We start from the raw sequence: 15,602 nt of genomic DNA, 5'->3' as shown, positions 1-15,602 counted from the left end.
TAAACTACGGGCGATGGAGGAAGCAGAGTGGAGTGTTCGGCCCCTGTGCCAGGTAATCAGACGGCCTTTCATTGGAGGTTCGGGGATAAGGCAGTTTTTCATCACGTGATGGTACGAGTGACCCGTAGCTAACCTCGCTCGATGGATCGAAAATTGGTCGGGATGTGAACGAGGCACTTTCTTGTTGAAGCTCCGACGAATTGAGCGTCACGAACCTGGATCTGCCAATTGTCGGCAACCGCATCATCGCAATGATCTCTAGACCGTCCCTCACGAGGGCTGCGCAGCAGACCCTCCGCAACTCGAGCTGTGCTCGCACAATCTCGGGTCGTCGGTTCGCCAGCGCTGCTGCTGGCTCCGGCGCCTTTGAGACCGCCGACGTTGGTGGTGTCAAGGTCGCTGCCAGAGACTCCCAGGGCCCTACGACCAAGTTGGCCATCGTGGCAAAGGCCGGTACGAGATACCAGCCTCTTCCCGGTCTGGCCGCTGGCCTCGAGTCTTTCGCCTTCAAGGTACGATGCGACCTGTTTTCAACCCTTGGAATCTTTTCCATATATCCGTAGACAATGCGCTGACACGTTGTTCAACGAGTAGAACACGACAAAACGCTCTGGTCTGCGCATCGTTCGCGAGTCTGAACTCCTTGGCAGCCAATTGACCGCATACCACACCCGTGAAGCCCTCGTCCTCGAGGCCAGCTTTTTCCGCGATGACCTTCCCTACTTCACGGAACTCCTCGCCGAGGTCGTCTCCCAGACCAAGTACACCAGTGAGACTCGCAAATACATCTGAGCATGTGGCATGGTTGGTTAACTGTTTATCTAGCCCACGAATTCCACGAGGAGGTTCAGCCTGTTCTCCGCTTGAAGCAGTCTGGCACCAGCGCTGCTGCTCTTGCCCTTGACTCCGCCCACTCCGTTGCTTTCCACTCCGGCCTCGGCTCTCCCTCCAACCTGACGCCCTCGATCCCTATCCAGCCCTACCTCAGCGAGTACGCCGTTTCCGACTTCGCCCAGGCCGCCTTCGCCAAGTCCAACATCGCCCTTGTCGCCGATGGTGCCTCCGCCGCGAACGTCAGCAAGTGGGCCGAGCAGTTCTTCAAGTCGTTTCCCTCTGCCTCCTCCGGCAAGCTGGCCCTGAACACCGCCGCCACCAAGTACTTCGGTGGTGAGCAGCGTACCTACAGCCCCTCTGGAAACGCCTATGTTATTGCCTTCCCCGGTGCCACGACTGGCCAGGCTTCTCCTGAGCTTGCCGTACTTGCGGCTCTGTTGGGCGGCAAGTCCAACATCAAGTGGTCCACTGGCTTCAGCTTGATCAACAAGGCTGTTGGCGTTGTTCCCGGCTTGTCCACCTCAACCGTCAACCTGTCATACTCTGACGCTGGCCTCCTGACCATCCAGCTTGCTGGCTCGGCCTCTGCTGTCCGTGGTGCTGCCCAGGAGACCGCCAAGGCTCTGAAGAGCATCGCCGAGGGTACCGTTAGCAAGGAGGACCTTACCAAGGCTATTGCCAAGGCCAAGTTCGATGCCCTTGAGGCTTCGGAGAAGCGCAGTGGTAGCATCCTCCTCGCTGGATCCAGCCTCGTCCACAGCGGCAAGGCCGTTGACGCCACCGAGGCCATCAAGTCTATCGAGTCTGTTACGGCTGAGAAGCTCAAGGCGGTGAGTAAACTGATATTTCTGACATATTTCCAAGACCACATTGCTGACGATCATATCACAGGCGACAAAGACGATCCTGGAGGGTAAGGCCAGTGTTGCGGCAGTTGGTGACCTGTTCGCTCTGCCATACGCTGAGGAGCTTGGCCTCCGGGTATAAATGGGGATTTAGCCCTGTCTTATAGCGGCCGAATGAACCGTGTATCAACAGTCAAGCATTTGCGGTAGAATGGGGAAATGTATCCTTTGTGAACATATGTAGTAGAATTTTCTTGTGTCTGCCTAGCTTGCCTAATTCCCACGTATGAAATTGTTTTGTTCACCTATGGACCCATGTTATGCTCAAGATCACACGCTATTGCTGTCTACTCTCATCACCAGCCTGTAGAGACATAAGTCAACGTTTCTCAAGTGAAGGGTGGACTCAGAAGAACATATCAGGGGTTGATAACGTTCTCCAAAAGCTCGATGTCTATTCCACAAGGTAAATGACGGAGGGCTGTCTCTACAGACGCATAAGTCTTTGGTTCAAACGGTATTGCTTCTTCTTCTTCTTCTTCTTCTGATTCTTCTTCTGATGTGGTCGGACAAACATTGTTCTCGCAACTGACCTTTAGAGATTGATATGATGCATATAAGAAGAAGGCTCTGTATGTACCCTACAGCGAGTGCAAATTGCCACATAGTACTACCAAGGATGGCACAAAGTGTTTGTCCGTCCAAGAAGGTTACAACAACCGCCGGTTCACCAGGGGTCTTGAGGTACCGGAGCACCAACGAAGGCTACATGGACACAGCTCATTGGTCTTAAGGCATGACCAAAAGCTTATTGGCTGTGGGTGCATTTGCCAAAAGACCTCCAGGTCTACCTACCTACACTGAGCAACTTCAAGGACGTATTGCGAAAGGTAAGGAAGACAGGTCTGTGGCTGGTGTACTGCCTTAGCTGGAGGAGGTCACTAATCCTGGGAGCAGTTAAAGATCAGGATGACAATTTTGGCCGAGTATATAGCCAATGACAGGAAAGAATGAGGTAACAAGGCGCAATCATAAACTAAGTACACCGAATGTTGACTGAGAGTTGCTCGAAACACTGCATGGACATGGAGGTGAGGGGACAACACAGAGCACGGCCCCTCAGTGAGGTAAGGTAAGGTATTATTGGGCGACAAGGTACCTCTTTTGAGTACCTTATGTTAAGGTAAGGCAGAGCAGCCAGACAACCAGCTCAGATGAGAAGTTGGGGGCTGCAGCAATGGAACAAGAATGAGGTAATTGTGCGAGTGCGAACCCCCAAAGTTGAGAGAGCAACCTCAGACCTTAGCTCAGGAGTGTATCGGCAGTACAGAACGACATGAGGCAGCCTAAGGAGATGTCTCGTGCCTTTAATAAACCGCGCTGATGGTGGTGGATTGGTTCGAGGGGCTTAAAACGATCCAGGGGCCACTCATCGCTAGCCATCCCCCGGGAGCACTATCCGTACCCGCACCCACACCCACACCACGCCTTTTTCCTCGCTAGCCCCCGTCCAAAGTGCAAGGCGCAGGGTACGAAAGTACACCACACCAGAGGGCAGGGCCCACGGGCGAAGGAAGGTACCCCAAGTTAAGCAACCCCCAATCCCACACAGAGCCCAGCACCCGGACAGGTCCAGTACCTACGCAGTAGGGGACTGCTGGTGCCAGTTGCTGCTGAACACCGGTGGAGGGAAAACAAAGCCTCACCTCACCTCACCTCAACCTCCACACCCAATCCCAACTCCCTCCACGTCCTCGCCCTTTTTTATGCCCACGATCGACGCCGGTCTCCTGTGCCTGCTTCTTCCCCCCCTCTCAACCCTCCGCTCGGAGTTGCCCAATTGCGACACAAACTGAGCAGTTCCTTCTCGAAAAGGACTATATCTGGGGGAGACTTTCGTTACTCTCCCCTTTTTGCTGGGCCTTTTCAGCCCTCTCGCAGAACATCTCGACCAGGTGAGACACATAGCCATCATCCTCCTTCCCAATCTTCGCATCGTCCTTCAGCCCTACTCTTTGGACATAGCAACACCACCTTCTCTCTTTCTTCCGTTGCGCTGCCTTTTCCCACTGCATCGCACCTCCCCTTGTTTCCTCTTCGCTGCTTGTATCGTCGTCGCCAACCACACATCAAGCTGTGACTTGAAGCTATCTGTCCTTCACACTGTATCTCTCCCCCGCCACTGGACCCTTGGAAGCTAATCGTGGACAACATTGTCGTTACTGCAGGTGAATCTGCTCAGAACTGTCGGGCCCGCTGCGGCCTCACTGTCTGAACATCTCGACGATCAAGGGTCAACGACGACTACTCGATTCTCGAACCCGACGAACCGATATATCCTCCGATTCCCGTCGCAAGGTGTGTAGTACCACTGATTCACAGACTCTCTACCTTGCACTCAGCGGAGTCACTTCCGATCATCAGCGAACCGCCTGGATTCGATGTGTTTCTTCATCTTCGATTGCGTCTCGAAATTCCGACCCGAACCACTTTGCTCTGATGCACAAAATTAACAACCAAAAGCGTTGGCTGACTTCTTCCTCGCAGGGGACTGGAGGTTATTGGTAGCCAAGGTGGCACTGCTGTCGAAAGAACCCTACCTGTACTACCTCGACAGCCCACGGCTGCAAGATGGTCGCCCCTAAGAAGCCTCAAAGCGAAATCAACAACGGAAATAAGTCCAACAATATGTCCTACAACAAGAGGGATTCGGCCATGGGTGGTAAGGCTGATGGCAAGGGCCAAAATGGCATGCCTTTTTCTTCACCCCGACCACTGCAAAAACATGATGCTAATTGCAATGCAGGCGCTCGATCTGGGTTCAGAACCGATACCGCTATTTCCAACAACAGACCCGGCACCGAGCGAACCCTTCAGCCTTGGGTCCCCGACTCCAACGATGGCATCGATGGTAGCTTGGAGAAACCATCCGGCAGTGGAGGAGCTTGGGACCAATTCGCTGAGAATGAGCGGCTCTTCGGCCTCAAGACCGACTACGATGAGAACATCTACACAACTACCATTGACAAAAGTCACCCGCAGTACCGTGATCGCATGGCTGCTGCCGAGCGCAAGGCTCGCGAGATCGAGCGAAGCTTGGCCACCACGGCGCACGTTGCGGAGGAGCGTGTCATGGATTATGTCACTGGCGGTGGTGACGACAAGGGCGGGGACGAGGAAGACAAGTAAGGCTCTCTCTCTCTCTCTCTCTCTCCCCTTGATGTCTTCATCCTGAAGCAGCCAAAACTAACACCCATTTCCAGATACAGCGGAGTCCGCCGTCAGGACTTTCCTCCATTGTCGAGTCGCGAGAACAAGTACACACCTCCTGCCAAGCGAGCACCCGCTTCGAATGCGACCGTCGTCGGCGCCCCGATTGACCCCGCGATCATCTCGTCGCAACTGAGAGCCCCCGCAAAGAAGCAGACCACAGTGAAGCCCGAAGATGCCAAGCTTTTGAGCCAGCTCGTCAACAAGGGCAGTGCTACCCAAGCTGCTGAGGCGCCCAAAGCCGTTGATCCCAAGCCTGCTGTCCCCACTACGAAGACTGCCCCGAAGCAGGAGCCGACCACGAAGCCGGCCGAGATAAAGTCTGCAGAGACGAAGCAGGCCGTCGCCGCGAAGCCCGGCGATGCCAAGGCTGCCGAGAAGTCGGCTACCCAAGCTCGTCCCTCTGCAGCTACAAGCCGAACTATATCTCCTCAGGTCAAAGAAGGCGCCCCGGGAGCTCCGAGTGCCACTGCGACAGTCGAAGCCGACGTTTTGAAGTCGTTCAGAACGTTTGCCAGCCAGCAGCGGCAGAATGCTGAGAAAGTTCGGAGCAGCAAGGCCAAGGCCGACAAGGAAGTCAAGTTGACAGAACTGAAGAAATTCGCCGATACCTTCAAGCTGTCAACTCCAGTTCCTACTGACCTGATTTCCATCATCGCCAAGGACCCCGATAAACAGAAGGAGATTCAGGCGAAGGCTCTCCAGAACGCGGAAGATGTTGCTCGTACCAAGACGACACCCACTCTCAAGGGCAAGGACGCTTCATCAAAGGAGGGTGCAGGAAAGCCGCCTGCTGATGCCCCGGCTGCTCAAGCCGCCGTTGAGACAAGGAATGCTACTCGTCCGGCGCCAGCAAATACTATTTCTCCCTCCAATGTGCCGAACCGTCACCCCAACGCTCGTCAGTCTTACGCCAGCCCTCAGTATCACGCCCAAACGTACAGGAACGATAGATCTGGCCAGCACATGACGCAACAGAACCGCCAGCCCTTGGCCCAGCGCCTGCGCCACGTGGAGCAGCAGAAGATGTCGGCGCCTCCCAACCAGCATCCTGGTGGCCCTGACATGCGGCTGCCGCCAACCGGCCCTGCGAACAACACGGAGGCTTTCCGGCGTGCAGGCGGTGTCCCGAGTCACCTGGGCGGAAAATTGAACCCAAACAGTCACGAGTTCCGACCGAACCCCTTTGCGACGTCCTTCAACCCGAACGGACACCCCAGCGCGGGCTCCAGTCCTCGCTCTGCTGCTGCCAACAATGCCCCAGAGACAGCATCGACCCCGGCATCCGCTGGACAGTTGATTCGTCGGAAGACGAAGGCAGTTGATGTGAAGAAGTGTTATATCCTGGCACACGTCAAGACATTCACGCCGCCTCAGGGTCGGAACTGGGACGACAACGACGGTTTGAGACCCTCATACGACACCCCGCCTACCTGGAGACAACCTTCGGACAACGAGAAGGCGGATTCCACGATGCTCATGACTTCCAAGGAGTTCTTGGAGCGTCAGTCATTCGCTGTGTCGTCAATTGCTACACCGAACCACACTCACGTTGTGCCCAGCGTCGCTCACCAGCATCAGCTTCCCTTTCATCTGCAGCAACCTGCGCATGGTATGGGTCCGCGTCAGTCACCGCATATGCCGCCCATGCCTATACAAAATCAACATGGACATGTGCCCCATACACCGTACCAGAATATGGATGACCACCGGATGATGCACTCTAACTCGGCCCAGTCCTTCGCTTCGCCGCGTATGGCACAGGTCCCCATCACTTACAACACGCCAGCCATGACCTCGACAGGTCAGGTGCCCTACAACCAACCGATGATGCAGCCCTACGGCGGGCCGGCCACACCTCAGATGGGTGGCTACCGGAACTTCTCCCAAAACCATCAATACGTGCCGCAGCAGCCTGGTGGCCCCATGGGGGCGCCTATGATGCCTCAATTCATCAATCCCCAGGGCATGGTGCCGGCACCCGGCCAAATGCCAATGTACGCTGGCAACCACCAGTTCATGCCTCCGAATGGCGCGCCGCCTCAGCCTATTCCGGGAGCCAACGGCTATCCCAGCCCGGGACGCCCGTCAGCGCCGATGATGGTTCATCAAGGCTCGCAGCAAGGCCAACCGGTGTATGGCATGAGCCCCAATGTGCAGTACCAGCAGCCTGCGTACACTCCGCAACAACCCGGCGGTCAGGGTAAGATGGTACCCGGCGGTCGCTACCAATAAATTGCTAACACGTCGGCTTAGTTGGCAATGTGCGTGGGTACAATAGTCCCGGACCTCAACACTTTGGAACGAGTCCCTCTCAGATGCATCAATACGGTGCACAGCACCGCAGTGGAAGCAACAATTATGGAGGCAAGCCGTACAATAACCATGGGCAGCACCAGGGTCCTCAACAGGTTCCCTCGGCACCTGCCAATGGTCCTGGACACGCTCCTGGAGGCACCGAGGAAGCCAAATGAGAGCTCGACGAAACCACCGAGGCATACCGATGACGCCATGGAGAAGTATCCCAACACATCTCAGTATCTAGGCCCCTTTAGCGTTGATGAATAACCACTTGATCCGCGAAGCTTGGGATGGATGCTGTCAACTTGGATGTGCCAGCAAATACATAAAGCAGTCCATGGAAACCTCTGGAGCAGCTGTCAAGGAGATATCTCCGAGAGGGCTAGCGTTCGGAGGCAACCAGTCACCGAGCTGGAGGGCAGGGTCGGACTCGCTGTATGTAGTGCGTTTGCTGAACTGGAAAGTCACGTATTGGTCAGCTTGTGGTTGGAGAAGACAGTCCAAAGGGTTCAGATGACGCATGCCTGAATGAGCGGGACTGTCATACCTTACAAGCGGATCACGGCAGAGGATCAAGGGAGATGTGAGGACGTCAATCATGATCCAAACGCACATGTGAAGGCTGGGTGTATCGCGGTAGCTAGGTAGAGCTAGTGACGAGAAGAAAAGCACAGGAGTTGAACAGTGTAGGCCAAAAAGCCATCTATCAATAGTTGGCTCCAAATGATTAAACATTACTTCACAAGGTCAAAGTGAATTGCACCTGATTGGACCATAGGAACTTCTGGGTCTCTCTGGCAGTCAATCATGCCAGTCTTTGCTGCGTTGTGTAATGCTTTTGGATCAAGGACAAACAAAGCAGAGATGGACGAGTGGCCATGAGAAAAGGAAGAAGAACAGAAAACCCTAGTGTGGCTGGAATATCTCGAGGCGGCATATTCGACACCATGACACAACTACCTAAAGTAAGAAGAGGAGTTGTGGAGTTGGAACATGATTGTGCGAGTTCGGGCTGAAACTTTAATCGTGGGTAAAAGGACGAGTGGTTCGCGTCTGTTTTAAGGCTTCGAAAGAGTATTATTCCCGGACAGGACGGGGCGATTGAGAATGGAATGACGTGAGAAGGTCTGGTCTGGTCAGGCCTGGTCATGGTTGCATGGCTATCTAATCGATGATGGGAGGATTGAATATAGTTGTGAGGTTGAGGTGGACAATTAAAGAGTTCAAGGTATTATCGTGGGGAGATTTTTAGAAAGGATGATGGCAGCATGGGGTGTGAGTGCAGGGTGACAACCTTCGGCGCCTCTTGATGCAGTGCAGGATCCATTGTTAGAACCTAGCATGCGTGGGTAGGTATGCATTTTCGACTGGCGGCTGTATGGGGATGAAAGGTACCTAAGGTACCTTGGGGGGATGGCAGGAAACATTCCATTCTCATTCGTGGCGGTTGTAGGATGCATGCCATTTGACGGCGCATGTCGCATGTTTCAAGAACCCCCTACTTTCTTCTTTTATCCGCCCTCCTTACCCGATCGAGCATGGGTGGTTTGGACGTTTGAAAAGTTCTACTTTTTTTTCTCTTCTTCTTCTCTAGGTCTGCCAAATCACGTCACGGTCGGTTCCCGGGGATGGCTGAGGAGGCGCTGAGGGCGGGGGAGGAACGGGAGGCACACCGCGCATCACCGAACACTGGCTGGAATGAAGCCGTGTGGACCTGGGCGGCCTGGACCCTCTTTGGGATCGACGACTTTGCTTTCCTCGGGTGGTTTTGCGCTCCACAGATACCACCGGACACCGGTGAAAGGTGAGGTTGCGACTGTGACTGGGGCACTTTTGCGCGGTTCGACATTGAAGGACGGTAAGAACTACCTAGCTGTGTTGACTATCTCGGGCTCACGTTGCCGAAAGATGTGTTGTTCCTATTCTCTCATGGCTCAGCTTGGGATGTATCTTGTCTTAATGTGTTTGTCTATGAGCTGGAAGACGAGGCAAGCTGGCGAGGTGAGTGTAAACGGACAGCGCCAATCAGTGAGCAAGGCACCGAAGCGAAAGCCAGGCACGCAGGCCGGTTGATTGGACACGGACTGGATGGCTTTCCACTGCAAGTTCAAGTATGCTGGCATGGTAGTATGATGGTAGGCACTTCGCGAACATGGAAGCAGCTCAGAGGCACAGAGGCTCAGCCAAGGTTCGATTTGCGGCCCTTGCGCTTCACATCTTTACCGCGCAGCTGCAGCTACCGCTGTGGCCTGCCATTCGCGCATCCGTCCCTGGGCCAATGACATGTCTGGATCAGCACTTTGTCTCTTTTTGGACGGTCCAGGGTCTGTTCATCCCACCTTTTTTGGACCACGTCCCACACCTCTCTCACCCTCTCTCCAGAGTCTCGGCCACTTCATCCGCACATCAGAGACAAGACAAACGCGCTTCTTGTCGCCCAAGAGTGGCCCCGCGGTGAGGAGGAGGGCCAACTTACAGGTACCTTCGCCGACATACCCGCATCGCACCGAGAACATGCGATGAGGTGCGGTGTGACTTGGTACCCTGCCCTTGCCTTGCCTTGATCTGTTCGGCCAAATGGCAGGGAGTGACTCTGGAGTTGTAACGCTTTCCGCGAGACCTGACCGGGGGGTTCGTGAGTGACCCGCAAGGCGGCAGCAGGCGGGTTGAGCAAGGGTGCAAGGGGCACAAGACAGGAATCCAGCTGCTGCTCCTTTGGGGCGCGCAACTCGGGGATTTCTCTTTATCGAGTTTTTCTTCAGGACGGAGCCGTTGTTGGACAGGAAGGAAGGGGACGGACGGAGGAGCCGAGAATTGCGCCAGGACCTTGGGTCGTTGTGAGAAGAATCCAGAGGGAGAGGAAAAGGGAGGATATCAACCACACGCCGTCCATGCTGGACCTACACTACGTTGAAGGGATATCTCAAGGGTTCCCCTACGGTTTCTGCTTTCTACTAGTATCCGAGTTGCAGGTTGACATATCCATCACTTCCTAAGTAGCTATACTCGTTGGCTGGAGGCATCCAACATGGGCATCCGAGGTATCTCATTGTAGACCTGCTAGATGACGATGAAGAATAGAAGGGTGCATGCGCCCAGGGCAGGGGTTGACTTGCGGCGCGAGAGAGGCACACCCCGCGACCGCTAGCCAGGCCGCATGGCTACCTCACTTTCATGGATCAGAATCCAGGTTCTGGGCTGCCACTGGACGAGAAGTCAGAGAGTGAGAGAGCAGGCCTTTCAACCCTGGCAAGCCTTGGAAGCGAAGCGGCTCTCCCCCTCTTGTTCGCACCCTTTCCTTTGCCAAGATACTGATGCGCCGGCTGAGTGGTGTGGTTTGTTCGACAATAAAGAGCCCGTGACGGCCTCCCGCCTTTCTTCAGCCCTCTTATTTCATCTTCACCTGACTTCATTCGTAGCAGCTCGATCCGAGTTCTTGGGAACCTTCTTTTTTCCCCTTTCTCACCTCTATCTCTACAATTTTCTCTTTCTGTTGCTCAACCTCGTCCAGTGTTGTTGCGTCATCCACGCTCTTGACTGCTACAAGACTCAGCCCAACTTGGCCTACTTTCGTCCCCATTTACACGTGGAGAACTCGTAGCCTCACTGCCGTTCCTTCCTTTCCTGCCACTTTGAAATCTTCAACGGTTACGTATTCGCCGGTATTATTCAACTCCCGACCAGCCTCATTGTTTGGACGTTTGAACACATTCCTTCGACCGCCTTTCTCCATTGTAAAAGTCACCCGACTTTTTTTTTTCTCCTTCTTCGAGCCGGCTCGACTCTCAAGACCACATTCAGATAAAGCCAAGTGAAGACAACCCGTCTCACTCACCTTGATTTGACCGACTCACCCTCATTCACCTACAACAATTCTTCAACCATCTCGACCTAAGAATCAACAGACCAACACACATTTCAAGACGAGGAGCAAATCCATTCTTTGACCCTACAGAAAAAATCCATCCATCCTTCTTCCAGTCAAGAACAACCAAGCTTTTGTCAACAACACCTGGAGGCGAAGCCCACCTAAAAAAAAAGAACTCATCATCCTCTTCAAACCACCCTCATCCTAGACCGAAGTCTTCCAACACCAGACGACATCATGAAGTCCACCTTCGTCTCCGCGATCGTGCTGCTTGCCGGCCAAGCCGCGGCTCATATGGCCATCACTTACCCGCCGCCTCTGCGATCCAAGCAGAACCCCTTCGCCGGCCAGGACATTGACTACAGCATCACCAGCCCTCTGAGCGCTTCTGGCAGCGACTTCCCCTGCAAGGGCACCTTGAACCTCCTCGGAACCGCTGCAGCCTCTCCCGTCGCTACCTGGCAGGCCGGCCAGCAGTACAACATGACCATCGCCGGCGGTGCCAACCACAACGGCGGTAGTTGCCAGGCTTCCCTCTCCTTCGACAGTGGCAAGACCTTCACCGTCATCCACAGCTACATCGGTAACTGTCCTGTCGCAGGCACCTCGTCTCTCACCTTCACCTTGCCTGCCGACACCCCCTCTGCCAAGGACGCCCTCTTCGCCTGGACTTGGTTCAACAATGTCGGTAACCGAGAGTTGTATGTCCATCCTCACCTTCTGGTTCCCGCCATGACCATGCTAATCCTATTTCCACAGCTACATGAACTGCGCGGTCATCACCACCACCGGCGGAGGCGGCAGCGCTTCCACTCCCTTCGCCAGCCGTCCTCAGATCTTCAAGGCCAACATCGCCAACGGCTGCAGCACTGTCGAGGGATCTGACGTTCTGTTCCCCAACCCCGGCCCTCCTGGAGACGTCACCAACGCCGGCACCAAGACCGCTGCCCCCGTCGGCACCTGTGACGTCGCAGTCGGTGGTGGCAGCTCTGGAGGTGGTAGCAGCAGCTCTCCCAGCAGTTCTGCCAACGCTGTCGCTCCTGCCCCGTCCGCTCCGGCCGCTTCTCAAGTCTCTCAGCCGAGCTCCCAGTCGACTACTCGCGCTGCTGGAGGCGCCTCCTCATCTGCTGGACTGTAAGTAAATCTCACCCATGTCTCACCCATGTCACTGTGATTATGCTGACTCCCATTAGCCCTGGCGGCGTCTTCCTCACTGTCCCGGCCTCTAGCAACTCTGCCGTTGCCTCTGCCCGACCGACCACACTCGCGACCGTCAGCATTCCGGCTTCACCCAGCGAAGAGTGCACTGAAGGATCTGCGGCACCCACCGCCATGCCTGCTCCCACTTCGGCAGTCGTTCCCTCAGCCGCCCCCTCGGCTGCCCCCTCTGCCGCTCCATCCGCAGCTCCTTCGCCTGGCGCCGGATCTGGTGATGCTGCTGACGGCTCCATGACCCCCGGCAAGGCCTGCACCCCCGAGGGCCAGTGGAACTGCGTCTCCGGCACTCATTTCCAGCGCTGTGCCTCTGGACAGTGGTCGGTGCTCATGAGTATGGCTCCTGGCACCAAATGCCAGTCTGGCACAACCGAGGTCCTGGTCTGGCAGAAGAAGAGAGCCCACGGTCGCCGCTCCCTCCGCGCTAGACACCACATCTAAGCCTCGCGGGCCTCTGTGTAACAACTTTTCTGCCCTTCGGAATGTATTGTCCAAAGGTTCACGACATTTTTATGAGACTTGGACGAGATACGGGGACACGCATCCATAGACACGGGGGACAAACTCTGGCTTTCTGAGATTTTGGCGTTTTGAGGATAGCATGGATCTTTCCAGGACTGGTTCTTGGCTCACATGGGAAAAGGCTGGCTGGCAGCTTAGTACGCCAGATAGGCTTGATAGCAAATCACCACGATCGTTGTAAGACATGGCTTTTTTGTGTAACATGCCGATGATGCAGTGCTAGGCGACATGCACCTGGGGTGATTGTGGTTGTTGATGTCAAGAATACGCCAGTGACTGGCTTGTCGTCTGGTGAGGTTGAACGTATGACACCTGCCGGGCCGTCAGAAGCTGGCAAGAAAACGCCAGCTGGCAATCGACAGCCACTTCAGGCAGCATACGCTCCTGTGGCTGGAGCTTTGAACCTCGAGACTTCAATCCCAGGTGAAAGACATTGAACGATTCTCATTCCACGCTACCACATTATTTCCGCATTTGAGCGATAAATTCTTATCGTTGCAGAATTATTGAATCATACGCGATTACTGACTGTCGATCTGGCTGGTGGGCCGCTCCTGACGTACCGGGTCTCATCCCTGCGAAGACCGAGGCCGGTTCATTCGAGGCAAGGAGGGAGTTCACATTGAGGTGGCTTGGCGGGGTGGTGACGAAGTGAAGGTCTCAACGCTATGCTTCACAGCAGCTTCTAAGCATATCACATAAAACTAAAGATGGCGATACCGTCAGGTCGTACGGCCTTCAAGAAGAAGGATGGTGTCTTGACCTTGACGCCGGATCAGCAGTCCGTCATCTGGACTCCAGCACCTGGGAATGGCCCGCCTACGGTCTCCCTGGTGATTGCCAATATCTCAAGTGAGCTTTCATCACACGAGACAGCACTATGCATGACTGACGTGGGCCACAGATTTGCAACAGACACCAGACAGCGCAGCAAAGGTCATGCTCAAGATCTTTGAGAAGCCTCCAGATGCAACAGAACAAGTGCCCTACCTCTTCCACTTCACATCACCAGAAGCCAGGTCCGAGGCCAACGCCATCAAGGATCTGCTCTCAAGGCTGTTGGCCGATATCCGCTCCGGCGATCCCAACGTCCCCAAACCCTCCGGCAACTCAACACCGAACGCGGCCAACGGCGCAAATGGTGCCAGCGGTGGTGGTGCCGGCGCCGGCGGTGGCTCGTCCATGGCCTTCGCCAGCTCCGCCAACGCGAAGCCCAACAGCGCTCGCTGGTTCGACGACGCTCAGCTCAAGGGTGACATTGAGCTGCAGCAGTCCCTTATGAAGAAGGACCGCACTCTACACCAGACGTACATGGACGCGCGCGCGACCAAGCCCGAGTCGATATCGGACGCGGCTTTCAACGCGCAGTTCTGGTCGACGCGCACAAACTTGCTGCGTGCCCACGCCATTGAGGTGAACCAGCAAAAGGGCGCGTACAACGTCCTCCCCGCGATAAAGCCGCGGCTGGAGAACGACGTGCTCAAGCTCGACATCACCGTAGAGATGGTCCAGCTCATCATGGCGCAGCACCCGCTCGTCAAGCGGCTCTACGACGAAAACGTGCCCAAAGTCCCCGAGAGCGAGTTCTGGTCCCGCTTCTTCCTCAGCAAGCTCTTCCGCACGTTGAAGGGAGATAGGATCACGGACGAGAGAAAGGAGGGTATCAAACGCGACGCGCTGTTTGACGCCCACGATGCCAGCGAGAACACGACAATGTTCCAGCGCAAGAGCATGGCGCAGAGCGTGCCGCACATCATTGACGTCCACGGCAACGAGGAGAACCAGGGTGGCTTCCGGAGCGGAAACCAAAAGGACGTCGAGATGCGGCCGCGCAAGAACGTGCCCATTGTGAACACCCTCAACAGTCTCAGCGAGCGTATGCTCGCCAACGTGGCCCCCTCGGACCGCGATACCGGCGCCGAGGCCGAAGAAGACTCGACGTGGGCGGAGATTGCCCTCCGCGACCTGCGCGGCGACGCAAAGGAGAACAAAATCATACTCAACATCAAGGAGCAGAACCGCTTCTTTGCGAAAAAGGACGAGGCCAAATCCGCAAACGCCCTCGCTTTCGCCAAGCAGAATCCTTCGGACGTCCTCTTTGACATTCAGACCGATCTCGAGACCATTGAGACGGACGGCGCGGGCGGCCTCAACCTCCGCGCGGGCATCGGCATCGTCGACGACAGCGACAGCGACGACGGAGGAACGCGGCGCCCGCCCCACGTCGGCTCCCGCGCCGCGCGCAAAGCCGCGGGCGACGACATCATGAAGGGCATCCGGCAGCGCCGCGCGCAAAAGTACGGCGACACGGCGGCGGACGAGTCCCGCCCCATGGGCCTGCCCGTCGAGGTCGCGGAGCGGTGCCAGCTGACGCACGCCACGACGGTGGAGTTCCTGCACCAGTTCTGGAATGCGTTCTTGTCGGGCGACCCGGACCGCGCGAACGAGCTTCAGTACCTCGTCGAGTCCCTCAAGCGCTCGGCCGAGCGCATCCACGCCGTCGCCGACGAAGCGGAGAAGACGCGCGACGACATTATCCGGGCCAAGAAGAAGGAGATTATGGATCACTACAAGGCGACAGGAAAGAAGATTCGCGGGTGGCGGCCCGAGCACGAGAAGGGCGGGAGGAAGGCCGTTTTGGCGATTATGCAGCCCACGCTGGAAGCGCTGAAGAGGGCGCAGGGGGATTATCAGCGGGCTCTTGCTGCTGAGGGGGTTCAGCTTTCCACCGAGGCTTGAAGATTGCA

At 55.8% G+C, this 15,602-nt stretch overlaps 4 protein-coding genes across 4 annotated transcripts; all 4 read left to right on the top strand.

Annotated features, from left to right (window-relative positions):
• Positions 1-173: 173 nt before the first annotated feature.
• BDZ83DRAFT_610587 (peptidase M16 inactive domain-containing protein) lies at positions 174-2,283 on the top strand. The gene is made up of 4 exons (XM_060507599.1): positions 174-512; positions 595-769; positions 826-1,664; positions 1,726-2,283. Exons 1-4 carry the CDS (start codon positions 252-254, stop codon positions 1,819-1,821), a joined length of 1,371 nt encoding a protein of 456 aa, XP_060368246.1. The 5' UTR covers positions 174-251; the 3' UTR covers positions 1,822-2,283.
• Positions 2,284-4,367: 2,084 nt separating this feature from the next.
• Positions 4,368-7,423, top strand: BDZ83DRAFT_717320 (uncharacterized protein; the record flags this gene model as incomplete). Its single annotated transcript, XM_060511938.1, has 4 exons — positions 4,368-4,428; positions 4,486-4,864; positions 4,943-7,152; positions 7,206-7,423. The coding sequence occupies 4 exons, from the start codon at positions 4,368-4,370 to the stop codon at positions 7,421-7,423; spliced, it is 2,868 nt and encodes a 955-aa protein (XP_060368245.1).
• Positions 7,424-11,355: 3,932 nt separating this feature from the next.
• Positions 11,356-12,774, top strand: BDZ83DRAFT_571158 (uncharacterized protein; the record flags this gene model as incomplete). Its single annotated transcript, XM_060504383.1, has 3 exons — positions 11,356-11,819; positions 11,878-12,207; positions 12,258-12,774. The coding sequence occupies 3 exons, from the start codon at positions 11,356-11,358 to the stop codon at positions 12,772-12,774; spliced, it is 1,311 nt and encodes a 436-aa protein (XP_060368244.1).
• Positions 12,775-13,565: 791 nt separating this feature from the next.
• On the top strand, positions 13,566-15,594 carry BDZ83DRAFT_749470 (TFIIH p62 subunit domain-containing protein; the record flags this gene model as incomplete). Its single annotated transcript, XM_060513771.1, has 2 exons — positions 13,566-13,707; positions 13,760-15,594. The coding sequence occupies 2 exons, from the start codon at positions 13,566-13,568 to the stop codon at positions 15,592-15,594; spliced, it is 1,977 nt and encodes a 658-aa protein (XP_060368243.1).
• Between the last annotated feature and the right edge of the window lie 8 nt (positions 15,595-15,602).

The sequence above is a fragment of the Colletotrichum acutatum genome (genome assembly GCF_030867785.1).
Source record: "Colletotrichum acutatum strain CBS 112980 chromosome Unknown BDZ83scaffold_19, whole genome shotgun sequence".
NCBI classification, from domain to species: domain Eukaryota; kingdom Fungi; phylum Ascomycota; class Sordariomycetes; order Glomerellales; family Glomerellaceae; genus Colletotrichum; species Colletotrichum acutatum.
The sequence above is the reverse complement of the archived record's forward strand: the minus strand, read 5'-3'. Positions and strand labels throughout refer to the sequence as shown.

What these genes read in the sequence shown, in the direction of transcription:
- BDZ83DRAFT_610587 (XM_060507599.1), top strand. Translation starts at nt 252, where the DNA reads ATGATCTCTAGACCGTCCCTCACGAGGGCTGCGCAGCAGACCCTCCGC. An exon ending in CTCCCAGACCAAGTACACCA is followed by an intron (nt 770 to 825) that starts GTGAGACTCGCA and finishes CTGTTTATCTAG; the next exon opens with CCCACGAATTCCACGAGGAG. An exon ending in CGGCTGAGAAGCTCAAGGCG is followed by an intron (nt 1,665 to 1,725) that starts GTGAGTAAACTG and finishes ATCATATCACAG; the next exon opens with GCGACAAAGACGATCCTGGA.